Here is a 26,257-nt window from a genome sequence, read left to right as displayed (position 1 = left end):
GGCCGAACTCCAGCAGAAGTTTGCAGACGACAAAAAACATTTCAAGAACTTTGCTAAAAGCAAAAGTTTGTTGGCGTCAATGAGTTGAAGGCTTGATGACCGTTTTTTCACTTGAAGTGGATTGAATCAGGTCCGTTCTCGTGCATTTGCCCACTTGAAAAGCCAACTGAAGATGCTGTCATCAAACGACCAACAAAACACGACCGCCTTGACTGCGCGCGCGGGTTCCAGACGTAACCGACAGATGGCGGCATTGCATTCGCGGGGACTCGTGTGTCATCCGTCCATCTGCCCACTTGTCAAATGACACGCGCGCACGCACGCTCAACGATCGCAAGTCTTGAACGGTTTCCAAAGAGCGGAGTTCGCGCCTCGAAGAGCAGGTAAGAAGGAATTCCTCCATTACAGTCGTCGCCCGTTTGAGTTATGAAAATCCAAGTCGGCGTCGTCGGGCGCGCGGGCGTCAGGAGGCTTCGTTCGACGAGGAAGTCCGAGCGCCCGCTGAGACATTTTGCCTCTCAAAAGTGGAACTGAAAGCTCTTTTCCTTTTATGGGCGCCTTTGCCTTTTTTCAAATGTGGTGCGAGGACGACTCGACTGACTGGCCCGAAAGGTGAGCTGCCACCCGTTTTTGGGTTTTTTTTTTTTAATTTATTTATTTGGGGCGCCATAACGTGCGTGCGTGCGTGCGAGCCCCCCTTCCGAAAAAAACGAACGCGAAAAGCCCAAACCAAAGCGAGTGACACTTCCTCGGGGGGGGGGTTAGCCGGCAGCTAATGCTAACGCTCCAGCAGGCGGCCAAAGTGGACGCGGAGCGACTTGGGAGTCTTTAAATCGACGTCACCGGACTCGGAGGGGGCCGCCGACGCCGCCGTCGCAGCTGCGTCGAGTCGTGATGAGCGCGATCTCGCTCGCTCGCTGAGCTGAGCTGAGCTGAGCTGAGCTGAGCTGGGGGCACCTGCTCCCGGCCCCGTCCGTTCCGGGGATGAAGGACCGGGACGCGTCGCTCGGCGGTGAGTGACGAGGTCGGATCGGCTCGGCTCGGTTCGGGTCACCCCACGTGAAAAGTACCCGGAGTGTCCGTTGCGAGGCTTTTACGATCAGCGCCGTGGCTGCCCCGACCCGAATCCCTGCTTATTTTTCGAGGTTTTTTTTTTTTTTTTTTGTGCACTTATTTTTGTATTGTAATGAATTGATTGATATCAATAATATTGTCCTTGCTGTTGGTAATTTGATACATGATGGACGTCCTCCACTGAGGCGCCGCGAGCGCTGCACGCTTGACGTTCAAAGTAAACCCGATCGTAGTAAAAAAAAAAAAAAAAAAAAACCCTCGAAGAATGATGTCATCGTTCCCCGGGAGCGCGCCCTTGTGTGCGCGCGCGCGCGCTTTTTTGGGGGGGGGGGTTTGTCTGTGTGACTTTTTGTGCTTTGTGCTTCCAAAGTTGCGTTTGGATGCTTGAAAACGGGCGTTCGCTTTTGGAGGCCAAGATTCGGGTTTCAGGGCTGCTTCTAGACTAGGTTGGAGTTATTTTATGTTTTGTAAAGTAGGTTATTGGTTTCAAAGAATGCTTTTGCCACCAGGCTCCTTTTTGATTTAGGCCTTCAACATGAAAGAAACTCGGCATCCATCTTCCAGTTTTTTCTTTGTGAAGGCTTTTTTTAATAGCAATGTTCAAAAACGTCAACTTCCATTGAATGTGATACATCAAGATGATGAGACTAAATATGTTTGATATTTAACATTGAATCCTGAAGCTGTATCACACTTTTTTTTTTTTTTTTTCCACAGCTGCCTTTGTTTTGTAAAGATCTGTATCAATAAAGTTGCGTTAATGGTTTGCTTGCTATGAGTTAGCCCATCTGTGGCGTTTTGCAGTATACGTTAGCATCGAGCTACTGGAGAGGAAAGTACGTGTGATGAAATGGAGGTCACGTGACGGTCGTATCTGCGAGTTGTATGAGACGGAAGGTTCGTTGGGCGGATCCCTCCGAGCCCGCGTCGTAGTCTCGTCCTCATCGCGCACCAGGAAGTAGGCCAAGTCGACCGTCGCTATGGCGTCCTGTGCGGCCATTAATGTGTGACTGGCTCGTGGGTCGGCGGGCGACTTGCGACGACTGACTGGCGCCTTGCACATTTTGGACCGATAAAAAGACTCCATAGCCCAGGAGTGTCCAACTCGAGGCCCGGGGGCCCGATTTGGACCTCACGTACTGGACTGTAATCGACAGGAGAAAAGTCAAGTCCCCCAGTTTTGAAGAAGTGAGTTTAAAAATCCAACAAGTGTTTTGGGGCTAGGTTCCCCTCACCAACATAGAAACACTACAAAGGGAAAATGGGTGGTCAAAATAATTTGGCAACAAAAATAGGCTCCTAGGTGAATCTGGGGGCGGGGGGCACTTTCCGAACACTGCAGGATCCCCTCAGCTCCAAAATGACAACTTTTCAGGATATTAGAACAGCAACATAAAAAAAGAAAGACAGCGCTTTGTTATTGGGATGTATGTCGGGCCAATAAAATCCTGTCGCGAGCCGGACTTTGGACACCCCCGCCATCACGCTCGCTCGACAATGAAATATGCACAGTCCAATGAGCCCAGTGGGGTTCACAGTTTGGATTTATTGCGTAAAATAAGATCATCTTAAATCGTTATCACATCATTATGATTGACTGCTTGATTTTGGTCCGTATTTCCTCCGGACTTCCAGGTCCGCCAATTGATCCTGTGCATTGTAATTTTGCGACAGCGATGACGTCATTAATAGCAGCAGGGTTCCAAAACTCATTTTCATTTGATCAAACTTTCTGGGCTACTGTATTAAAAAATCGTTTCAGAATATCCGATTATTGGTGCAGCCCTAAAGTCTACAAAAGTATATTCCACTTATCTGCTCATGATCATGATTTCAGGAGTATCTGAAGTCAAGGGCAGCTGGTTAGAGCGTCGGCTTCGCGGTTCTGAGGGTCGCGGGTCTTGTTCACGCGTGGACAGGAAGTGCGAGATGAAACAGGAAGTGGTTGGATGCTGCCATATGATTGGCTGCTTCATTATTCGACGGGCGCAGATGGAACGAGAGCCATCCATTTTCTCAACCGCTTATCCTCACGAGGGTCGCGGCGAGTGCCGGAGCCGATCCCAGCCGTCGACGGGCGTGGGGTGGGTAACGCCCCGAACTGGTCGCCAGCCAATCGCAGGGCACACTCAAAATCACACCGACGGGGACATTTAGAGGCTCCAATGACTGTTGCATATTTTTGGGATGCGGGTGGAAACCCGAGTGCCCACCCGGACAAAAGCCACGCAGGCACGCGGGGGGGAGAACTTGCAAACTCCACAGAGGGAGGGCTGGGATTGAACCCGGGACTTCAGAACTGTGAGGCCAACGCTTTGCCAGCTGCCCCACACGATGAGCATTCAAAATTGTTTAGCGCACTCATGAATTCTGTAAGAATGCTGGACGCTGGAGTGGGCCAACAATAATGAAATGGCGCCCCCCCCTCCCCCCCCATGTCGGTCTCTCAGCATCGTGACGTCGTCACCGCCTGGTGGGATGCGGCTATTTTTAGCAAAAGTTCCTTCTTTCATTATTTATTTATTTCAAAGTCAAGCGGAGCACGTCGGCCACACTTAAGATGGCCGACCGTGACGGCCATGTTCGCCGTGGGGGGGGGGGGGGGGGGGTCGTGGCCTATTTTTAGGAGCGTCCTGGAGCGCCACCGTGAGCCGTCGTGGCTCATTCTGACGTTTGCGGCTAGCGGCGCAAGCTCAGCTAGCCTTCCACCACAGTGACCCCCCACCCCCAAGCTGCTCCTTCCTCACGGGGGGGGGGGGGGGCCCTCACGCACGCGAGTCGCTTCTTGTGGCCGACGTCTGACGGACGCAGCAGCTGTTGCCGTTTTTATTCAGATTCAAAGTCACTGAAAGCCGTTGACATTTTACAGCAATCAAGCCTTGCAAATAATATCGCAACATTCTTCAGTCATTTTGAGCAGCAAATATGAATTGCGTGCTCACCGTTTGCTTTTTTTGTGGACCACATCAAATCCAGTTTTGAGATATATATATATATATATATATATCTCAATTTTTTTTTTCTTCTGATGGTTTGTCCTTCCTGAACAAGTTGCAAGAGTTCACCGATAAATTGACGAGGAGTCATCAGATGTCCTCAACAGCTATTTTGATCATTGAATAATCATTTAAAGCGCTTAAAATTGTTGACACGCTCCCAATTTCAGCCTCTGAACAGTAAATAAAAGTTTTTCTGGTCAACTTGGCTTCTCCGGCCCGGCTTGGGCTTGGACTTTCAAAGTCCGATTATGGTTTGGGCTCAAAGAGCAGGTCAAGGTTTCAAACAAGACTTAGAAGAGGCCAGGCCTTGCAAAATAATTTGATGAGGCAGGGTTAGCATTATCATATCGATATTTCTGACGTCAATTTTCTTGCCCGAGTTAGCGTGTAGCTTAGCATCGCTCCATTTTTTTATTAGTAACGCTGAGCTCTTTGCCCGTACAGTCATGAATGACATTTTTCTAATGGTGATATTTGCCACTGGAAAGTTTCTATTTCGGATTTTAAGACAAATGTGTCGACTGAGGGAGTCGGCGAGTAGAAGAAGACAGCTGGGCGGGGGCGTTGAGCGGGTTTAAAAGCCGACATTATCAAACAAGATGGAGGGGTTTTTTTTTTTCCCTCTTTCTTTTTTTTTTTGTTTTTATGACATATCCTTTCCTCCCCCTCTCAAAAAAGAAGTTCTGAGCTCCTGAATTAATTCGTGAAGCTAATGACGACTTTACGAGGGATGAAAAGCCGGATTCAACGGGCCAGAGGAATTAAAAAAAAAAAAAACCCCTCACGGGCCGTTTACATAATTGATAGCATAAGACGACCAAACGAAACCCAACCAGGATGACTGGGTGGCCTACGTGCGCGTTTCCTCTTTTCCTCCCCCTGCTTAGCGTGCCGAGCGGAAGCTAAACGCTAACTGGGGCTACATGACATTTACTGCCCCCAAATTTGCCGCCTCGCAGCTGTCGCGGATGACTCGGCATTTTGTCACCAGCGATCTTCTGGTCGTGCGGCAAAAGTGCTCATCGAGGGAAAGAAAATGTTTCCGGCACGTCGTCGTGCGGAAATTCTGAAATTCGGAACGACCCGAGCGGAGCTGGCGGGATTATTGAACTGATCTGCATCTGACCGAGCCTCGCGCGGAACCCGCCAGCTTGTTCACGTCATCTTTTCAATGTCGACGCATGAAGACGTGCTAACGCCGTGTTCGGTGACGGCGTCGGTTGAGGCCGCTGGCAGGTTTTGTGAGGAAGTCCGTCAGCTAGCGGCTTTTTAAAACCGTCTTCTATCCAAACCACCTGTGAGGGATTACAATAGTGTGGTGTTAGCTAACAACAACGGCGGTGCGTGCGTCCGCCTCAGAGGTCAGGTTTTTCTCCCGGGCTACGGTTTCCTCCCTCATCTCAAAAGCATGTGTGCTAGATCAATTGAAGACTCTAAATTGCCCGTAGGTGAATGTGGTCTTTTTTTGGGGTTTTTTTTTTTAATTTATGTGCCCTGCCATTGAGTGGCGACCAATTCAGGGCGTACCACGGTGCCTCTCGCCCCAAAGTTAGCTGCGATAGCCCTCTGGCACGGTCGTGTGAGGTTAAACTGGTGGTTCCCAAATGACATTTTTGAGCGCCGTTGTGGGGCAGATGGTTGTAACTTAATGTTGAAAAGTTTTCATAATAGTTGATGCCCCCCCCCCCCCCCCGCCCATTTTGAAACACACTGGGTAACGGAAAATTGAAAAATGTTTAGTGTGTTCTTGAGTCACAGTACAGTTCTGTACGGTTGTCCCCACCCCCCAAAAACAAAAAAAATCTCCATGGCGATATAGCGAGGGAGGGCCGAGCGCGCGGCGATATTTTTGGTATCCGCCCTCATTCCGCCGCATTAGCGAGCGGGAGTAAGTCGGACTCGCTGGCTCGGCACTGTTCGCTCGGGGCTCGCTTAATCTTTGTGCTACTCTTGATTGGAAAATCCTTTCGGGCTTTAGTGTCGCGCTTCACGCAGCGACGACACACACTCGCTTGTTGATGAAAGGACTTTCGGCAGTGATGATTACATGTGACGTGTTTTGTTTTTTTTTTTGGGGGGGGGGAGGGGGAGGTTGTACACGTGTAAAAGCTTAGAAGGTATTTGCACACTTGACTCCCCCCACCCCACCCCCACGCGTGCGCTGTCATGGCCCGGTGGCGAAAAGCCGATTGGCCCAGTGTGACTCACCAGCCGGCGCGTGGAAGATCCTCGGCCCGACGTGCGTTTTGCGCCGTCCGTCTGAGGCCGAGAGCGCCGCGCGACCCTTGGCCTGTTTTGACGCTTAACGCTGCCTTCCAGGGTCGCGACTCGCCGACATTTTGATTGTGCTGTTTTTGTGCTTCTTTTTCCGTCTAATTTAAAAGCAGCGCTTTGGCGTGAGGAAGGCGTGTTTTTCCGAGCCCCCTTTTGTTTTCGTGCCCGTACCCTGACCCCAGTTTGACCCCTCGGCGGCAAAATGCGCAAACGCCTCAATTGCAAGACAACGTTAAGAAACGCGACGCAAGAATGCGACGTCAGTTCCACCCCCGCCGACTGATGTTTGGCGGGGAAAAAAAGTATTTCTCGGCCTCTCTTTCTTCCGTCCATCATTTTGTCTTTATTTCTCTTTCCTCTGTTTAACTTCATCATTTCTTTTTTTTTTTTTCCCCCCTTCGACCCAAACTTGAGACCGTGCGCTCGCTCGTCTCCTTCCGCGCTCAAAATAGTCTGCGAGGGTTCCATGAATAATTGAACGCCATCGTGACGCTGCGGCCGTGTTCAAGTTTGGCAAAGTGCTGCATGTACACCACAGCTGGGGGTAAAAAAAAAAAAAAAAAAAACAAAAAAAAACCAAACTCAGTTCAGTCAACTTCAAGGTTTACCTCCTTCAAAGTAGCGCCGGGACTCCAAAAAAACCAAAAGTAAACCAAAACAAAAAAAACCGCCGCCCCCAGAACCAGATTTGCGACGGCGGAACCGATGTTTCACGCCGGACATTTATTGCAGACGGACGCGGGCCATCTTTCATTTGGGGGTTTAAGATGTGGCGGTGGGGGGGTCACTGAGTGGGATTTATTTTTGTTCCGTTTTTTTTAAACCTAAAACGATTCATCTCTGTTCCGCTCATGTGCAAAATGTTGAGCAAAGTCCAATTTTGTCAGTGATGGGAAAAGTTTGTTTTTATGCAAATGAGTTCAACAAATGAGCTCGTCGAGTTTGCAGTCAGTCCAAAAGCGACGTCGTTCGTGGTTTTTCTTGACGGTATTTTCTTTAAAGTACCGCGCAGTACTGGCGTTTCATTTATTCGTTGTCGTCACAGCAACGACAGCGAAAGGACGTTTGCTAACTTTGCATTCCACGCGGTTCTGTTTGTCAAAAATTTGATCTATTCTCGTGAGACAAAATGAAATGAACACCATTCATATTGTTAGTTATATTCAGTTTTAACTGAAGGATTAATTATTTTATGTCAACCCTTTTTTGAGTCATTTGTTTATGTTTTATTATTTGCCAGTCATGCTACCGGCGGCACGGTGGCGCAGCCGCAAGAGGATTGTCCTCGCAGTTCTGAGGACCAGGGGTCAAATCCCGCCCCCTCCCTGCGTGGAGGTTGGAGATTCTCGCCCTGCTTGCGTGCTTTTTTTTTGTTTTTTTTACTCCGCTTTCCTCCCGCATCCCAAAAACACGCAACATTCATTGATTGGCCCTCAAAGCGTGATTGCGAGTGCGATTGGTTGTCTGTCTCCCTCCATGCGCCCTGCGATTGGCTGGCAACCAAATATGGGCACGGGGATACTGTATCCTCCCCAATATGTGCTCATTTTGTCAGCCCGTTTATGGCCTTTAACCTTCCGTGTCAGCTTTAAGCTAACGTATGTCTTTTGGCAAATGTATAACGTGTACTGTCATTTCTCGAGTATAACGCGCACCCCCAAAGTTGACCTGAAAAAAATCAGGAAAACACTTCTCCCAATGTACAATGCGCACCACCACATATGCTCAGAATATTAGGAATGATCTGTTTTTATATTTTGTTAGGTTTGTACTTGTATTGTTTTTCCAAAAAGTCTCCGTACATCAATCATTAATAATAATGTGCATGTGCTTCCGTAGCGGTAATATAATCTCGGAATAGTCGTGACGGTGCCGCAGGAAGTACGAGTAGAGGCGTCGTACAAGATGGGCGTTGATACCCGAAGCCCGATATCCTGAACCGGTACTCCGGCAATTTAAGGATGCGCCGCCGCTGTTGGGATCTCGTGAGCAGATTTTCCTTTTTTTTTTTCCTGAAAGCGGAGCCGCGTCTGCTCTTGACTGCTTGACCTCATTTTTCTTAACGCGCCGTCAGCAGCTGGTCCAAAAGATAATCCCCAATGTTCAATTTCACTAGTCCAGTCTGCTTAAGGGGTTAGCGCTAATTAGCACGCCGGTAACGCCTGGTCATCATTTTGCCGTATTTGCTATTCAAATGAATTAGCTGCTACGGGCAAGTTAGCTAGCGACAAATCAAAGGGACTAACTCACGGAGGCACTGGTTGGCTAATGGCCAGACAGTCGAATGGAATGACAGACTGACCGAGGAACTAATGATCAAAACAAACGAGCTCACTAACGCAGAGCTAACGACCAGATTGAAACCAAATTGTGGGGGGTCGGGGACGACCCCAAATGATAACCGGCCGGCCCTGGCGTCAGAATGTCTGCCAGACTGACCAACGAAATCCTGCAACTCGCTAGCTAACTACTTGAACTTGGGGACGGACCGACCGATTGAGTGATTGACTCAATAAAAAAAATGCCCTGACCGATTCTCGAGTTCACCGATTAGCTGGCAGTGGTTGGACAAAAGACCCGACCGACGAACCAGCTGACGTCTTTGCGCTCACGACTAACGAGTAACTCCGGTGACTTCCAGTTGGCAAAGTTTGAGGGAGGCCATCGTTTGGCTTTGCAAGGCTTCGTTCTTCCCGTCTGAGATGATCTGAAGCCCAAAAGAGCACGAGGTGAGACTTTCCGGACCTTTCTGGACTTGTTCTGGTCGCAGGAAGAAGAAGAAAGATGGCGACAGCGGGGAGCATCGGCGACGAAGCCGTTTTGGATTTCAAGTGAGGACAAAAAGGGCGCTGGGACCAAAGCAGCCCGCAAACGCTACATTCGCGCAGGTAAGCCAGACATTGCAAAGGTGGGCTTAGAGCGGTGAGGACCGAGGTCGGAATCCCGCCGCCCCCACCGTGCCCGCCTGGCTTTTCGACGGCCTTTTCGAACAGTCATACGTTGGTCGCCATTTTCTTTTGACTTTACACGTGAACATAAGCATACGACATCAGACAGAGATGATAACGTTGAAACAAATTTCCTCTCCGTCAGTGGCGCTCAAATGGGGGGCGTCGCAAATCTTCCATGAATACGTTTGCCGTTTCCAGGGCGGGAAGCTTCCTTTGGTCTGCGTCGACGAGCGCTTTTGGAGCTCGGATCGCAGGACGGTCATCTGTAATCCCTCCCCCCGCAAACGTTAAGCCGGCGCTCCGATCCGCATGTCGACGATGGGCGTCCGCGGGGCACCGGCGGCTCCAGTTAGCTCGGCTGCACAATGCGACGCACGCACGACTTCGCTGGCGTACTTCTGCTCTGTCGTCACGCTTGTCGTCCTCTCTCGCTTGCTGATTTTCTGTCCGGTGTGCGATCGGCGAGCGCGTCGACCGGATGCGGCCGGTTGAGGTCGACGCGCGCCTCAGCGTCGGGCCAATGCCGAGTCGGGATGAGCTGCATTCACACCGGCGTCGTATTTGAGGTCTATGCGCTTCTGATGTAGCATGTAGTCACATCATCGTAAAATATTCAATAGGTCTTGTTCATCCACTTGTATTTTTCAAACAAGCACGCAGTAGTACGTCCTTTCAGTCCGCGAGCGAGCTGAACGCTGGCGCTCTTTTGCATCTATGTGGCATTTGTGTAACCCGTGAAGCAACGACCGGAGCGACTCGCAGTCTCCCAAATTCTTTCTCCTCCGTTGGGAACGACTAATCAAAGTGCCGCGCCGATGAGTTGACAGAAGAGCCATTTGTCGCTCACGTGAACGTAATTGGAGATGTCACATGATGGGGCCAAAGCGCTACTTTTGTCAGACGGGGCTTTGGTGCCATGGTGACTTTTTATGCTCGATTTTTCAGGATGTGTTCATGTCAAGCGTACCATATTGTTGTTCCTCCCCAGAGTCCTTCTCGGTGCGGCCGGCCAACGCCGCGACACGTTGGCCGGTGGTCGCAGCGGTCGCGCCACCTAGACCGCCGCCCAGACCACGATGCCGTCGTCGGCGCGGAAAGGGGCGCTCAAAGACCCCGAGCTGGCCGAGCTCTTCTTCAAGGACGACCCGGAGGACGTCTTCTGCGACCTGCACGAGATCGGACATGGCAGCTTCGGGGCGGTCTACTTTGTAAGTAGATCCTTTTGAGGGAGGGTCTGGGCCAAAACGGTTTCGGGGCTTTCTCCTGGCTTGCGCACAGACTGGCATCCAACAGGGTTCCATTTTAGGACCCTTCTCTTTCCTAATGCTGGTGATGCAGAATTTTACTCCTCCGCGTCCTCTTTTGAGGCTGATTTTGCTTCCTTGCAGTTCGCGCTCATCAATTGCAAATTGCCCTTCAACGGTTGAAATAAATTCCACTGCCTCGATGGAGCTTCTCGACGGCACGGCAAAATACCTCGACGCCCTGATCGACGAAAATCTCCATTCGAAGTATCAAATATTTCGTACCGCACGGATAAATGACATGTTGCCGGAAGCTTTGACCATTGGCCGTGCAAGCTTCAAGTGTCAAATAAAAACGAGCCAGTTTTGGCCATCAGCACAAAAGCGGCAAAAAGTTTCCAGGAGGCGCCCCTGAAACTCGACTCGGTTTGAAGCGGCCATTTTGCGGCTTCGATGGAATCCTGACAAATTGATGGCCTTAGCAGCACATTTGCCAAAGTCCTTTTTCTTTTTTTCTTCAGTCTTTTGCAAAAAAAAAAAACACCCCAATTTCCCCCTTTCAACCTTTGCTTTCACATGGACCCAAATGACTTTTTTTTTTTTTTTTTTTTCCACCAACCTATTCCATCAATTTCGTTGCAATCTTTTTTTTTTTTTAATAAAGTTAAAAATGACTCTGTGGCAATTGCGCTATTAGGCTAACTATCTAATTGCAAATCTTTTTACGTCGCGCCGATAACTTTGATGCATTTTTTGTTGTCGTAATTTGTCACCCAGGCTCGCAACTCGTATTCCAACGAGGTGGTGGCCATCAAGAAGATGTCGTACAACGGCAAGCAGACCACTGAAGTAAGACGCACGCACAAGTCAACACTGAGCTACGTTCGCGCGAGCGCGCAAAGGGTACAACGCCGACGTCACGCCCGCCGAAAAGCCACAGGAAGTCAAGCGTTTTGGTTGGAGGCTCATTTGGGCCGTTTGCAGGTCTCCTAAAAAAATAGATTCAGAAGCAATTCCGGTGAGCGATGGCGTCCAATCGCAGGCAAACTTTGAAGCTGCAAATGGATAGATGTCCAATGACGCCATCTCGTGTGTCACCACCACCCTTGGACCAATCGGATAAACGAACCATCGAAAAAAAAAAAAAAAAAAACAAAACTTCACGCTTCACCAATCAGTGACCTCTGTGACACACAAGATGGCGTCATCGGAAACCCGTCCATTGCCGGTTGCGCGCGGGATGAATTCGGAGACTCACCGAGAAAGTGGAGGCCAGAGGACAAAGATATCCATTCTGATCCGGACAAGTCGAGAAGGCCAGACACGGCGCAGTCGGAACTAGGTAACTAGGATGCGGAACGTGGCGTCGGAACCCGAGCCCAAATGGGTCGCGCGAAGGGTTCAGGCAGCGGTGAGAGGGTTTTTTTTTTTTGTTTGTTTTTGTTGGGGGCGGGGGGGGGGGGTGGTGTGGGGGCAGCTTTCCCAGTGAAAAGGGAAAACTCCACCAGTGTCAATCGACCGGGGAAGAAATCCGGTCGGGTCCTCTACGGATGCCCGGCGGGCCTTCCGAACCACAAATCTCGCGACTCACACAATTTTGTAGCGTCCCTACGTGGGTATTTCGATGGCTACGCGGGGCGGGTGGTAACCACGCAGTGCTCGTCTGTACTTCCGCTTATATGACAAACGGAAGGCACTCTGACCTTTAAGAGCGCCCCCTGGTGTCAGACGTGCACTCATCGCCGTCGTCGTTGTTGTTGTTGTTGGGCAGAAGTGGCAGGACATCATCAAGGAGGTGAAGTTTTTGGGGCAGCTGCGGCACCCCAACACCATCGAGTACAAAGGCTGCTACCTGAAGGACAACACGGCCTGGGTGGGTGGATCGGGCTCCCCCCCCCCCCCCCCCTTGCAGGAAGTGAGTCGCCGTTGTGGTCTCGTCTCGTCTCCTCTCATCTGATGTCTTGTGCCTCCCAAAAGTTGGTGATGGAGTACTGCCTGGGCTCGGCCTCCGATTTGCTCGAGGGTGAGTTTGCTTTTTGGAGCGCCTCGTCGCTCCTTTAGGGAAGGATCTCCATTTCATTGACGTCGAGGAAACCCCCCCCCCCCCCTCCCCGTTATGCCGTCGTTTCAATTCCTGCCAGTTTGACGATATTTTGTCTGTAACGTGACCGCATGGGTTAGTTTTTCCTGAAGTCGAATTTGTTTGAATGTAATTCTGCACTTTTCTGCGTTAACGCGGCGTTGATGTCGCTTTTTGACTCGTGTCGTTCCGGCAAGTCCACAAGAAGCCGCTGCAAGAGGTGGAAATCGCGGCCATCTCGCACGGCGCCTTGCTGGGTTTGGCCTACCTGCATTGCCACGACATGATTCACAGGTGAGCGCCGCCGCCAGACGACCTTTGACCTGCCGCAAAGGCGATAAAAGGAAGCCGTTTTGCGCACCTTTGGACGGGGTTAAACGCGTGTGCAAAAAGACGAACTTCAAAACTGCATCTCTATTTTTGCCGAAAGACCCCAAAAAATGTTTTCAGTTTTCCCGTTTTGAGAAGAAATCCATCACGAGTCGACACTGACCGAGGGTGTGCCGTGCGACAGCCCAAAATTGACCTCAATATTAGGGGGAAAAAAAAATGAAAATGAAAAGCTGATTGGACGGTAAAAAAGCCAAAAGGATATTTTTTGTTCATCTGAAACTCTTCAAAATAGCAACATTTTTGAAATTGCTTTCAATCACTTTTTCCACAATGTAGAAAATGTTTTACACACACACAAAAAAAAAAAAAAGATTTCATCAAGAAAACTTGTTTTGTATACATAAAACTGGAAAATAAACACTTTATTGAAAAGCATTACCTTTTGAATTTTGGGAATGTTTTCATTTTTTATCGGAAATAAAAAGGAAGGTCAAAGAGCGGACTTGCAGTTGTGAGGTCCAGCGTTTGAACCCGGACCCGCATGTTGTCCCCGACTTTTGTTTTTTTTTTCCGCGTGGGCATTCGAGTTTCCTCCCACATCCCCAAAAGATGCAACATTAATCGGACACTCTCAAATTTCTCCCCAGGTGCGACTGTTTGTCAGTCTCCGCGTGGCCTGCGATTGGCAGTTCAAGCAAAATAATTGTTGTTGTTGTTGTCATTTTTTTCCACGTCAATTTCAAAAAATGTTCAGTCTGTCTGGAAACAAAAAAGGAAACCCCAAAGTTGTTTTCTGTTTTGAGTCAAACAAAAATGTGAATAATTGGTGTCCAATTAAAAAGCAGGCAAGTGGAAATTTCGGGTGTGAATGGCAAAGAAAAATATCATTTGAACGATTCCGACGTGCATTGATGACACAAAGGGAATTTTTTTTTTTTTTTCTTTCCCTGAGCGTGTCGCAACTTTTGCCGCTGGTGCTTTTCAGAGACGTGAAGGCGGGCAACATCCTGCTGACGGAGGGGGGCCACGTCAAACTGGCCGACTTTGGCTCCGCCTCCATGGCCTCGCCCGCCAACTCCTTCGTGGGGACCCCCTACTGGTGAGACTTTGAGGCGGGCAAATGTGGCTTTTTTTTGGGGGGGGGGGGGGGTGCAGCCCTAAAAATGGCGTTTTATGCTATTGAAATGTTTGAAGACAATTTAAAAAAAAAAAAAGGGGGGTTTTTTTGAATAAAAATAATCTTTTTTTTTTTTTTTTTTTTTTTAAAAATTCCATTTCCCGACGCAATTGTAATGCGCGTCGTCCCGCGGGCAAACGGACAAACGGAGTAGCGAGTGCGAGTACTTTTGCCGCTTTTGTGTGTACTCTCTCAGGATGGCCCCCGAAGTGATCCTGGCCATGGACGAGGGCCAGTACGAAGGCAAAGCGGACGTGTGGTCGCTGGGCATCACCTGCATCGAGTTGGGTCGGTGGCGCCGAACCGGGCGTCCGCCCCGGCGGCGCGGGTGCGAAAACGTGACTCTTGTCTCGTCCCCGCAGCCGAACGCAAGCCGCCGCTGTTCAACATGAACGCCATGAGCGCCTTGTACCACATCGCGCAGAACGACTCGCCCTCCCTGCAGGCGGGCGACTGGTAAGGCGCCGACCAAACGCGACGCGACGGCGCTGCAACGTCGACGGCACGGAATGATGGCGAGTCGCGCGTGACGTCAGATGCGTTTTCCTTTTCTTGGCCAGTTGCAGAACAAAAAAACAACAACGTTTTGTTGTCATTTGAGCCATCGTCCCACCTCTGGCTTTAACCGTCAATCTTATCAGTCTCATCGATCTGCTCTCATTTCGACAACCTGGGCCCTGTTTGTAGCCATTGTGTTGTTTTCCCCGCGCTATCTTTTCCACTTCTTTCAGTTTTTTCCCCCATCTTATGGATTTAGCTCTCGTTCCATGTATTTTCGTCGACGGAAAGAATAGTTTGGGCGGTTTTAGCAAACGCCGTGATGTGGTTTTGTCCGTCATTTAATTCGGCACCTCGGTCGTCCGTCTCCGGCGTTTCCAAAAACTGATTTGCCGTCGTCGTCGCTGCACAGATGTTAGTCGGACCAGACGGCGCGAGTTTTTGTTTGTAAGGACGCACGTTTGCGCAGGTCCGACGCTTTCCGGAGCTTCGTGGACTACTGCCTCCTGAAAATTCCTCAGGACCGGCCCTCGTCGGCGGAGCTGCTACGAGTGAGTGGCGGCGCGGCTCGCGTGCGGAGACCAATGAATTTGGAACGGGTCGACCTAGACTGCTCGGTGCTCGGGTAGAAAGCCTTCCAGTCTTTTCCTGACGTTCGGGACTTCATGTACTTCCTTTGCACCGCAAACAGGTGCATTGTTCTCCTCTCTAACTGAGGCACTATAAACAAAATCCGGAGAAATATGGAGTCCGGTACACCGCACGGCAGCTCCGAGAGAGGATATCCTGCCTGGGAATTCCAACCAAAGTTTCTGGCCAGCGAGCTAACGGCCCCCCCGGACGGCGAACTTCGGCCTCGGCTCGCTCGTCAGACGCCGCGTCACGGCAGAAACTTTAGTTTGAATTCCCGCACGTAGTCAGACGCCGCGTCATTCCGCCCCAAGAACCATTCGAATATTCGACATTATTGACAGCCACGGATTCAAATCTGTTTGGAAGTATTCCTCTGTCTGATCGGGAGATCGACCGATATTTGTATTTCTTCATCAGATGAGGATAAATCCGAGAAATCGACGCTGGGCATAATGGCGTCCCGCGCACATGTAATCCGGCGTTTGGAACGGCCCACGTAGCTCACGTGACTCGCGAAAATGGCAGCGCCCCTGCCCTGAAAATTCGTAATTGTCAATTAAAAAAAATCTTCTCAGAACACTCTTAAATGAGAGAGGATTTAACATGACATGACATGACATAGGGTACGTATTACGTGACCTATTTGGATACGTTTGTTCATGCAAACCAGTGGATTTCCCCTTTAAATGAAAGACAAGGTCTGAAAATCATCCAAATATTTGAAATAAAGAGAGAGAGAGAGAGAGAGAGAAATGAGCTTTTCCATAGACGAAAATCTCGAGTGATTCGGGATTCCAACCTGCTCCCGATTCATCGACTCACCGTTTAGTTGATCGCCATCATGTGACAAAGCAGTTTTTGTCAACCGGTTTCAGGTTGCTCTCTATCTGTTTATGGAAGAAAAAAACAAAAACAAACCCCGCTCGGTGTTTTGTTTTGGTTCCCCAGCACGACTTTGTGCGCCGGGAGCGGTCGCCCGGGATCCTCCTGGACCTGATCCAGAGGACCAAGGACGCCGTCCGCGAACTGGACAACCTGCAGTACCGCAAGATGAAGAAGCTCCTCTACCAGGAGAAGCACAACGGACCAATGGGGGAGAGCCAGGAGGACGAGGAGGTGGGACCGAAGCCGCAGCCGCCGAGGCGCTCCAAACCGGTTTTAGCGACGCAAAGCGGGCTTCCTTCAATAATATGTCACTCCCGCTCCCGCTTTGAACTCTGTTCTCAAACTGACAAAAGCTCAAATGCGGCGCGAAAGGTCGTCTGCACGGGCGGCCCGATGAAAAGTAGCCGGGCCGCACTACGGCAGCCTAACCCGCCAATTAGCCACAAAATTCAAATCACAAAGCATCTCGCGCGTACGCTACGCCGTCTCCGAGACGTGCTCCGGAAACTTCAACCGTTCAACGCAAACTTTGCGTGAGGACCCAACTTGAGCAAATCCTCACGGGAAGGGAAAATGACCTTTTACGACGTAGTAAATATCCCGTTTGTTTAAAAACGGCCCCAACTCTGATTTTCAATTTCAAATGTTTGCACTGTCGAAGCCAACCCAACCCAACCCAACCCAACCCAACCCAACCGGTAAAACATTTCTGAGAGGGCGCGGCTGGGGTCCCGCCGCGTGCGTAACGTGCAAGTGAAGTGAAGTGAAGTGATTGGAAAAGGACCAATGACCCCCCCCCCCCCGCCTTCTGTCGGGGCCCGTTTGACGAAATTGGACGCCGGCCAATGCACCGCAAAAGGCCGGCCCAAACCAAAATGGCCGTCTCGCAGCCGGACCGGCACGACGGGGCCCGGTTTACTCGTTGGATTGTCGCGCGGACGTGACTTTTGCCCATGTGGACCCGTCGGCAGGACGGCGAGGCGACCGGCTGCAAGATGAACAGCCTGGGCAGCGACCGCTCCGCGCCCAGCGCTTCGCTCAGCACGGGCAGCAGCGTCAACAGCCTGCAGGAGGTTCCGGACGACCAGGCCCGGGACTACGGCGCCGCCCCGGACTCGTCCGCGCGCGCCCGCACGGTAGCGCCGAACGGGCTGGCGTGACTTGGCGGAAGTTTGATCTCTTTGAAACGGAAGCGCGTTCGTGTGTCAGGAGCAGCGGTACAACTGGGACGACGACGCCGTCGTCCAGCACGAGAGCGGCCGGGCCCGGGACTACAAGAACCAGACCTGCTTTGCCACCATCAAGTCGGCGTCCTTGGTGAGTTTGTCCCCGTCGCTTCGTCCAGAAGCTGAAAACCGCCGAAACGGGGCCCGACGTGATCCGGCCGTTTTGCTTTTGGGCCTTTCTGCCTCGGCTCGCTGACGTTTTCTCCAAATGCCGAAAAGAGAGAGAGAGAGAGAGAGAGAGAGAGAGCACGGCGTCCAAGGCGTGCCGGCTACCGTTTGCCGTCTCTCGTCGCTTTTTGGTTCCCCAAATTTGATCCCACTCCCTCTTTTCATTTTCCTCAAAGCGACGACAGGTTTTGCCGCCGAAACGGGCCGCGTTTCCCTTTCACGTCTTGTCTCTCTCTCTCTCTTTCCGTCTTTCCTCTTTGTGAGTGTCTCTCGCCCGTCTGTTGCCATAGCAACAGGCCCCAGCACGTCGTAGTAGGTCGTGTTTTTTTTCACGTGGGCTTTTTCAACCTCTTCCTGCTTTGTGCGCACGTGTTGGCAAGGACACACACACACACACACACAAGACGTTGGTTCGGATGAGACCGCTCGAGTGGCGCCGGATGACATCATCATCGTCATCGTCATCGTCGTCCTTTTCCCGCTTCCTTCCTCCGGCAGCTGGACAAAGAACAAATCTAGACCGAACAGATGCGGCATGTTTGGGTGCGAACGTTACTTCCGTGTGGCCAGGCGGCAACGCGTGCAAATAACGTCTGAAGGAAAAAAAAAAAAAAAAAAATGCCCGTCATTTTTCATTGGGCACACGCAGGAAGCATTTGCAGGTCCACAACATAAAAGCGCCCGTCGGGGTTCGTGAGTCTGGATCGGACAGCCGAGCGGGACCGTTGGCGTCGGCCGGAAACGGACTCGGGCTCCCGTCATAAAAGTCTTTTGTCGCCGTCGCGCTCACAATCGACTCCCAAATGACTACGTGGGGACTTTTTGCTGTGGCTTTTAGTCGAGGGGGGGGGCTATCAGGCGTGAGTGAATGTCACCGTTTGTTGTGGCGCCCCTGTTGATGGGGGGGGGGGGGGGGGCTGAGGGCTGAGGTTATTAGAGTTCGAGCTGTAGCTAAATTCATGGGGGGGGGGGGGGGGTACTAAACCCGTTTGAGTTGGTTGAGATGCTCCGGAATGATGGGGGGATTATTTAAAAAAAAACAACATTCTGTTCGTATTTCCACCAAAAATATTTGCCTAAAGTCTTAGAAATGATAAATAAGGGCTGGATATTTCCCCTTTTTCCCCTTTATTTATTGCCCCCCCCCCCAACGTTTTCCACGACGAGCTGGTTGCCTCCTTCATTTCTTTTTCCTTTTCTCTCAGCGTATTTGTGTCATCTCAATTTGAAATGTTTTACCATGAAACGTGCGAGACCAAAAAAATCGTGGCTTCAATTTTGAACTGACTTTGCACAAAAACAGCAAAATATGGCCGAACAATCTGACGTTGAATTTATTCAATTTATTTATTTAGCCCTAACCTTAAAGGACTCTGAATACTTGTGGCTTTCATAAATCTGCAAATATCATATAGGAGATGGCTGAAATAAAAAAAGATACAAATTTAAGGGCGTCTGAAAACATTTGTGCCCCCTGAGTTTGAATTAAAAAAAAAAATAATAATTTATAAATCATAAATTCAAACTGTGACGTTCCAAATATGTCTGCAAACAAGCAGACGTCTCAAATTTTGGGGCATTGAGCGAAAAAGATGATTTTTTTTTTTTTTTGCGGGTGGGGTTCATTTTGGTTCTCTGTTTAAATCTTAGGTTGAACATTTCAAAATGAATCCGGATTCAACAATCTCAACAAGTCTGTGATGTCGGTCACCCAATGGCAGAACCAAGAAGACAGAACATTGTTGGGTTCCGAAAGCGGAACGTTCCATTTTGTCGCGTTGGTCTTGCTGCGACCTTTTGAGGAAACGCGTGTGCGGTCGGTAGGATGTTTGACAAGTTCCCACTTGTAAAGTTTTACTCCCAACTGTTCTCTGCATTTTCATTTCTTCCGTTGCGCTCATCCTCACGAGCGATCTCTGGGCCGGTCGCCGGCCAGCCGATCTCTGTTCTCTCCTCGCCGCTCGTGTTCGTTTTTGTTGGGCGGTTTGCACGAGAAGCCAGCCCAAAACTTTCCATTTTTCTTTCAGTTGAATGAAAATGCGTACTCGTGTTGTTTCTTGATCGGCGAGCCGTGAAATGCAAAATGTTCCACGTGCGTCGAGGACAAAGATAACGAAGAGTTGGCGTCCCGCACGTCTTTCCTGCTAACTGGAAAAATCTGATGGCATTTGCATGAAACCTAAAAAGGTTGACAAGCCAACTGGCCGGCGGAGCGTAAACCGGGCTGGCGACGAGCCACCAAGGCCCCGTCAATGAGGTATTCATGCGACCCACCTGCCGCCCGACGCTTAGCGTTGGCGCCACTCAAAGGGGGGCTCTGTGCTCCCCCGGCGCGGGGGGGGGGGGGGTGCGTGCGCGGTCGGGCTCGGCTTCGTCGGACCCTCGAGACGGGCGCGCGTGTGGGCCAGACGACGACGACGACGGCGCCGCGCTCGGCCGGGCCGGGCTCCCCGCCATGTTGGGCCCGAGACGTTCGGCCGGGACTTACCAGAAGCTGCGCGGCGAGCGGCGCCAGGTCGCGGAGCGGCCGTCGCGTCTTCAGGTCAGCGCGTCGTCTTGCCAATTGAATGGGGGGTGGGTGGGGGTCCCTTTTGGGGGGTTTTGCCTTCGGGATTGTTGAGGACGGAACGCTTTGAATTGCTGGAGAAATATCTGCATTCCCCAAAAATGGGAAAAATTGTTCCCAGATGATTGGAAATTTGGAATGCTTTCAATCTGTCGGGAAGTACGGCCCAAATGAATTTGAGAACTTGACTTTGAAGGTTTGGGGCAACCAGAACCGCTTCGTTCCCGCGATGTCCTGAATGAGCAGAAGCATCCCAAGTGGAAATGGTCGGAGGCGCTTGAGAAATGTTGGGGGGGGGAATGGCAAATATTTGGCGACTGGCAAAATTGCCAGCGCTGCCGTCGGAGCGACATTTTCGTGTCCTGAAGCAGCTTTTCAAGTTGGAGTGATTTGTGTTGGTCTGGAAAAGGCTGGAGGGTGGAGGTGCACTCGTTTTGCCTTGCAAATGTGACTTTTGGGAGGATCGGAGAAAAATCGAAAATTGCAAAACCGGTTGGGCGGGAGTTTGAGCTCATGTGACGAACTGAACAGTTTGAAGCCGGAGTGGGAAAGATGGGGGGGGGGGGGGGGCGGTGTTAATGTCACTTGTGTGCAAATCTGCATTCCGTCGCCCGAAAAGCTGCACAACCGTGAAGGAAAAAGACAATTTTAGCAAGCACTTGAAGTGACATTCGAAAGAATTTTTTGGGGGGGGGGTGCAGAACATCGTCGTATCCCACAACTCAGCGATGTCGTTTGTTTCCTTCTTTTGTCCTTTGGGATGTTTGAACGTCTTTCGCTTTCGCCGTCCAACGAGGGTTCGTTTTTTTTTTTTTTTATTTTAGGGTTAGGGTTCAAATCAAGTCTTTGGATGTTGACAAAAAGCTCGAATGGAGTTTCGGCAGTAATGTTGGCGGTTCTGCCCCCCCCAATCTCCAGGTGACCAAGCAGATCCACGAGCACGAGCAGGATAGCGAGCTGCGCGAGCAGATGTCGGGCTACAAGCGCATGCGGAGGCAACACCAGAAGCAGCTCATCGCCCTGGAGAACAAACTCAAGGCCGAGATGGACGAGCATCGCCTCAAACTGCACAAGGAGGTCGAGACGCAGGCCAACAACGCCTTCATCGAGCTGGAGAAGCTGGCCAAGAGGCACGCCGCGCACGCCGACAAGGAGGTACGCGGGAAAACGCCTGCCGAGTGCGGGGACCACCGGGGGGGGGGGGGGGGGGTCTACGCTCGGGGAAAATACACGCAAAAGGCAGGCAAGGAGGTAAAAATGGGGCTGGAGATGCGCTCAAAGATATGTAGAGTTCGGAAAAAGTACCGTGGGGGGGACACTTGCACTGAGAGGTATCGTTGGGAAAAGACAGCACGCACAGGCAAGGAACAACCAATGTTGCACATTCAAATGTTCACGTTGACGAAAAATAATCAGACGGGTCTGGGAAGAACCTCGCGCCTTATGCCGCTTCACCCGTTTCCACGTTTTGACAATTTTACTGAGAAAAGGAGGAGAAGGCCCTTCGAGTCGAGTCGAGTCGAGCGGCAAGGCTTCAAATCTGCCCGCGCTCGGCCGTTCCTGTGCCCGCCGCTTGTCCGCTTTACGTGCTAACGCGCTAGCTGACGCGTGTGCGCGCAGGCGAAGGCGACGCTGGCGGACGAGAAGAAGTTCCAGCAGCAGATGTTGACGCAGCAGAAAAAGGAGCTCAGCACATTCCTGGACACGCAGAAGAAGCAGTACAAGCTCTGCAAGGAGAAGATCAAGGAGGTGAGGGGGCGCTAGCGAGTCTTCAAACCACTCGGAGGCCCCGAACGGGTGAAAATATGAGCCCCCCATATTTCAATTTCAATGCCTTTATGGTCTCCGTCGAGAGCGACTTCAAAGTTTTTCGACGTCGGTTGCGAGACGGGCCTTTGAATTGTTGTTAAAATGCCGGCGACCCAACTCTGGCGCCGGAAGCCAGGAAGAAGCGCGTTCTTTCTTTCTTTCTTTCGTTTGTTGTGGGGGCTGAGAGTGAAGTGGTGTCGCCGGCAGGAGATGAGCGAGGACCGCAGCACCCCCAAGAAGGAGAAGCAGGAGCGCCTGTCCAAGCACAAGGAGAACATGCAGCACTCGCAGGCCGAGGAGGAGGCGGAGCTGCTGGCCCGCCAGCGCCTGCGACTGGAGCGCCGCGCGCGGGCCTTCAAGCGCGCCGCCCTGGTGGCCAGGCAGCGCCTGGAGCAGGAGCACGCGCGAGAGGTGCCGAGGAAAATACGTTGGATTTGCGTTTCCTAGCAGGACGTGGGACTCGTCCTACTCGGGGAAAAATGTTCAGCTGTTGCTTTCCAAAGCTGACATTTCAGCCGTTAGGGTTCAGATAGCGCTTTTAGTTTTTGCTCTCGGGATCAAATATTTTTTGTAGTACCTTTTCACTCTTCTGATTTTTTTTTTTTTTTTAAAAACATTTTCAATGGAAATTTGGATCATAATATGCTTATGTGTGAAATGACCATTTTGTGTCATTTTTCTCTCTTAAAAATGGGATTTTATGCTGTAAATAAAATTTCTCATGATGATGTTTTAATCGGAAGGTCAAATCTTAATTTTTTCCCCCAATTTCCTCAAATTCTCAGAAGAGCTTTTGAATGTTTTGCCATATATTTTTTTTTTTTTTTTTTACTCTCGCAAAAAGCAAAGGTCAATGTCTGGACCCGTGCGGTTAAAATGAAGAAAGGCGCCGATGGTCCGCGACGGGTTTGAACGCGCGGGCTCCTTTGCGTTTTTGCGTCGTTTCAGGAGCAGAACAAGAAGAAGAGCCACAAGGAGGCGGAGCACGCCGCGCTGATCCGCCACGACGAGTCCACGCAGGAGCTGGAGGGCCGGCAGCTGCGCAGCCTCCAGAAGCTGCGCGTGGACCTGATCCGCCTGCAGCACCAGACGGAACTGGACAACCAGATGGAGTACAACGCCCGGCGCCAGAGGGAGCTGCGCCGCAAGCACGTGCTGCAGCTCCGCCAGCAGCCCAAGAACATCAAGGTACGGGCGAGCCGTTTGGGATCCCGCTAAAGTAGAACCTTTGCGGGGGCGGGGGGACGGCCACCCCGAGCGCCGTTCTGGACTCCTCAGGAAATTGCGCCCCGCGTCGTCTGTGCTGCGCTGCCGACGACGCGGGGCGCCGGGCGGAATACTTGCTCGATTCCCGCGAGGGACCCCAGAATCCGCTTCCTCGCGGGTCGGCCTCCCGTTTCTGGCGATGAGGTCGCCGGGATGGTAAAAAAAAAAAAGGTGTTTGGCTGTCGCGCAGGCGCTGGAGCTGCAGATCAAGAAGCAGTTCCAGGACACGTGCAAGGTGCAGAGCAAGCAGTACAAGGCGCTGCGCCACCACCAGCTGGAGGTCACGCCCAAGGGCGAGCACAAGGGGGCGCTCAAGGCCCTGAAGGACGAGCACACGCGCAAGTTGGCCGTCCTGGCCGAGCGCTACGAGCAGAGCATCAACCGCATGATGGCCGAGCAGGCGGTCAGTGCGCGGCCGCCTTCAGGGAATGCAAATATTATTGTTTCTATCTCTACTTTTCCACATCGGCCGCTTTTGATCTCCTACGTGGAGTCAAACTTTTCACGCGTAAATATGTATATTCCTCACCATATTACAATCACCCCAAAGATTTCAAGTCAAAATGTCTTCAAACATTTTTAGTTTCACCTTGAAATCACAGACCAAAAAAAAAAAAAAAAAAAAAAAAAAAACTTTTTGAGCGGTTAGATTACGATTTCATTTCCACACATTAACATTTTCCATGCATTGAAAGTTGCAACATTTTGTTTTTGGCCCAAGTACAAACTACTTTCGTCTGACAATTTTTTGCCAAACTTTTCAAAAAGATTTTTCTGCAACGTTTTACCCATTTTTGTCACTTTTTCATCCAAGATTCAAGATTTTTCAAGTCAAAAAATTAAAAATCTCAGTTCTTATTTTAGATTTTTTTGATTTGGTTTTCATGACAGAAAAAAAAAAAAAAAAGACTTTTCCCCTTTTAAATTACGGTTCTCATTTTTTCCCTTCCCAAAAAAATGTTTCTACGTCCTTTTTTTTTTTTTTTTTTTTTTTTAAACAATAACCTTTCATAAGAGTGAATAATGGTTCCCCTTATAACTTTCCCCGGAAAAGCAATTTTGTTGAACCTAATTTTACCTGTTAAAAAAAACAAAAAAAAAGAAAGTCCCCACTTTTCTAGCTTTCCAAATATTTGACCTGTAAAAATGATGACAAACTTGACGCAAGAAGTTTGTTTGTTGAGCACGCTTTTTTTTTATTTGTAGCTGCGTCTGGACTCGTCGCAGGAGTCCGCGTGCCAGGCGCTGCTGGAGCAGCTGCGGCAGGAGCTGGAGCTGCTCAACGCCTACCAGAGCAAAATCAAGATGCAGACGGACGCGCAGCACCAGCGCGAGCTGCGCAAGCTCCAGCAGAAAGTGGCGCTCAGACGCGCGCACCTCCAGCGCAAGGTGCGTGCGCGCGCGCGAGCGAGCGCAAAACGCCGTCTCGCTTTGCCAAGTAGGTCAACAACGCACCGGGGCAAGCAGGCGCTGAGCAATAAAAGCCGACCGCAAATACGCCAAGCAAGCCCCGCTGCGGGCTCCATTTGTTTTTTCGGTCGTCCGGCAACGACTCGACTTTGATCGTCGACTTCCCGTAAGGTTTTCCTCTTTTTGGCGGGTCTGCTCACGGGTCAGGGGAGGGATCGGTCTGATTTTCGCCACTGGATCGTCAATATCCGCGTTTGGGAACGTCTTGCGCATCTGTGAATCTTCAATTGGGCGTGTGAATCGTTGACGCCGCGTTTGTTTTCGACACAAACGTATCGCCGCCCGGCGCCGTTTGACGTTTGGGCCGACGACGCGGAGGCGTGAAGGGCTTTGGATCTGGAAGGGTCAAAGGAGATTTCTCCAGTTCACCACTGAGAGAAAGACGACCCCGGAGGATTCCGACGTTGCGCGATGTCCCCTTATCATATTTGTGCGCGCGTGCAGTGACGTCATCGCACAAAGGATGGCGTCCGACGGCACTTGTCGCGTGTCGCCCTCTGCTGGAGGCGCGCCGCCTTGCGGGTCCTGCACAATGACATCACTTGAAGCGAAACCATTTTCTTGTGCTTCTCCGAAAACCGGAAGTCCCTTTTGTCGTTGGTGTGTGCGGTTTGGCCTCAAGCTGTGTTTGGTCACATGACATTTGTGTTGTCGTGACACGCAAAATGTTTTGCCTCCTTCCCCCCCCCCCTTTTTTTTTTTTTTTTGCTACGATGACGACGACGACGTTGTTGTTGTTGTTGTTGAGATGGAAGAGGAGCTGCTCTCGCTGCAGAAGGACGGCACGGAACGCCTCAAACATCTGCTGGAGCGCCACCAACGCGAGCTGGACGCCTTCGACGCGGAGAGCGCTCGCCTGGGCTTCGGGAGCTCGGCGGCGGCGCTCGACTTGGCCAAGGACGACGACTACAGATGAGGTCGCCGATTTGTTTTCTACTTCTGGGGACCGAGACGTGAGAGGCGCGATGGTGAATCATAAGAACGGTTCTTCTTGTGAAACGTGCTAATCGGCGGGCGTGACGGAAGGAAGGAGGAAGCACGAAAGGGCTCGTTGCCGGCGACTCTGTACAGAAAGATGAAGGATTTCCAGAGAGGTTTTTGCTATTTTCGTATTGGATTTTAACTCCCGTTTGGCGGGCATTTCTTCTGCGATCCACATCTGCCATTTTCTGCCGCCGATGACGACCGCGTGCACTTTGGCGGCGGCGCCATCACAAAATAGCGCTCGGCGCTGACGAGTTTTTAATGCTATTTGTTCAATAGAGCGCTGCTGTGGACAAAACCCGCACGCACGCACGCACGCACGCACGTCGTCGTCGCTGAGCCGCAACATCGCACGCAGACGTTTTGTCTTTTCGGAAATGTTAACAAAAATATGATATAGACACTTTTGGCTTTTCCTTCAAATCTTCGTTCAACATTTTGATTGAAATTGTTGCCAACTGTGATTTTCTTTTTGATAGTTTTTCGTTTGTCAAGGGGACGTTAAAATGCCTTTTTGTCACTATTTTTAATTAGAAGTTGTCACAAAGTTCAATTTTTTGGTTGTTGCCAACTTCCTGTCTACTTTTAATGTGATTAAAAAGTACTTTTTTTAAAGCAAA

At 50.7% G+C, this 26,257-nt stretch overlaps 1 protein-coding gene across 7 annotated transcripts; it reads left to right on the top strand.

Moving 5' to 3' along the window:
• The first annotated feature begins 254 nt into the window (after window positions 1-254).
• On the top strand, window positions 255-26,257 carry taok3a (TAO kinase 3a). Of its 7 annotated transcripts, XM_061816394.1 has the most exons (23): window positions 390-612; window positions 794-1,012; window positions 1,445-1,520; window positions 8,989-9,235; window positions 10,287-10,506; window positions 11,320-11,391; window positions 12,314-12,415; window positions 12,520-12,565; window positions 12,820-12,916; window positions 13,941-14,054; window positions 14,329-14,420; window positions 14,495-14,588; window positions 15,100-15,181; window positions 16,212-16,379; window positions 17,120-17,284; window positions 17,358-17,465; window positions 21,027-21,263; window positions 21,729-21,857; window positions 22,125-22,328; window positions 22,866-23,105; window positions 23,374-23,586; window positions 24,390-24,572; window positions 25,402-26,257. In XM_061816394.1, exons 5-23 carry the CDS (start codon window positions 10,375-10,377, stop codon window positions 25,567-25,569), a joined length of 2,646 nt encoding a protein of 881 aa, XP_061672378.1. In that variant the 5' UTR covers window positions 390-612; window positions 794-1,012; window positions 1,445-1,520; window positions 8,989-9,235; window positions 10,287-10,374; the 3' UTR covers window positions 25,570-26,257. The 7 variants fall into 7 exon arrangements, with proteins under 7 accessions (XP_061672375.1, XP_061672377.1, XP_061672378.1 ...); XM_061816393.1 differs by lacking the exons at window positions 794-1,012; window positions 1,445-1,520 and adding an exon at window positions 289-383 and having other exon boundaries at window positions 587-612; XM_061816392.1 differs by lacking the exon at window positions 1,445-1,520.

This window comes from Syngnathoides biaculeatus, chromosome 4 (genome assembly GCF_019802595.1).
Source record: "Syngnathoides biaculeatus isolate LvHL_M chromosome 4, ASM1980259v1, whole genome shotgun sequence".
NCBI classification, from domain to species: Eukaryota; Metazoa; Chordata; class Actinopteri; order Syngnathiformes; family Syngnathidae; genus Syngnathoides; species Syngnathoides biaculeatus.
Note: the sequence above shows the minus strand (reverse complement) of the source record. Positions and strands in the feature narration are given on the sequence as shown.

Coding starts and splice junctions, on each gene's coding strand:
- taok3a (XM_061816391.1), top strand. CDS start 10,375: ATGCCGTCGTCGGCGCGGAAAGGGGCGCTCAAAGACCCCGAGCTGGCC. Junction 12,416..12,519: donor TGAAGGACAACACGGCCTGG/GTGGGTGGATCG, acceptor GCCTCCCAAAAG/TTGGTGATGGAGTACTGCCT. Junction 17,285..17,357: donor CGTCCGCGCGCGCCCGCACG/GTAGCGCCGAAC, acceptor TTCGTGTGTCAG/GAGCAGCGGTACAACTGGGA.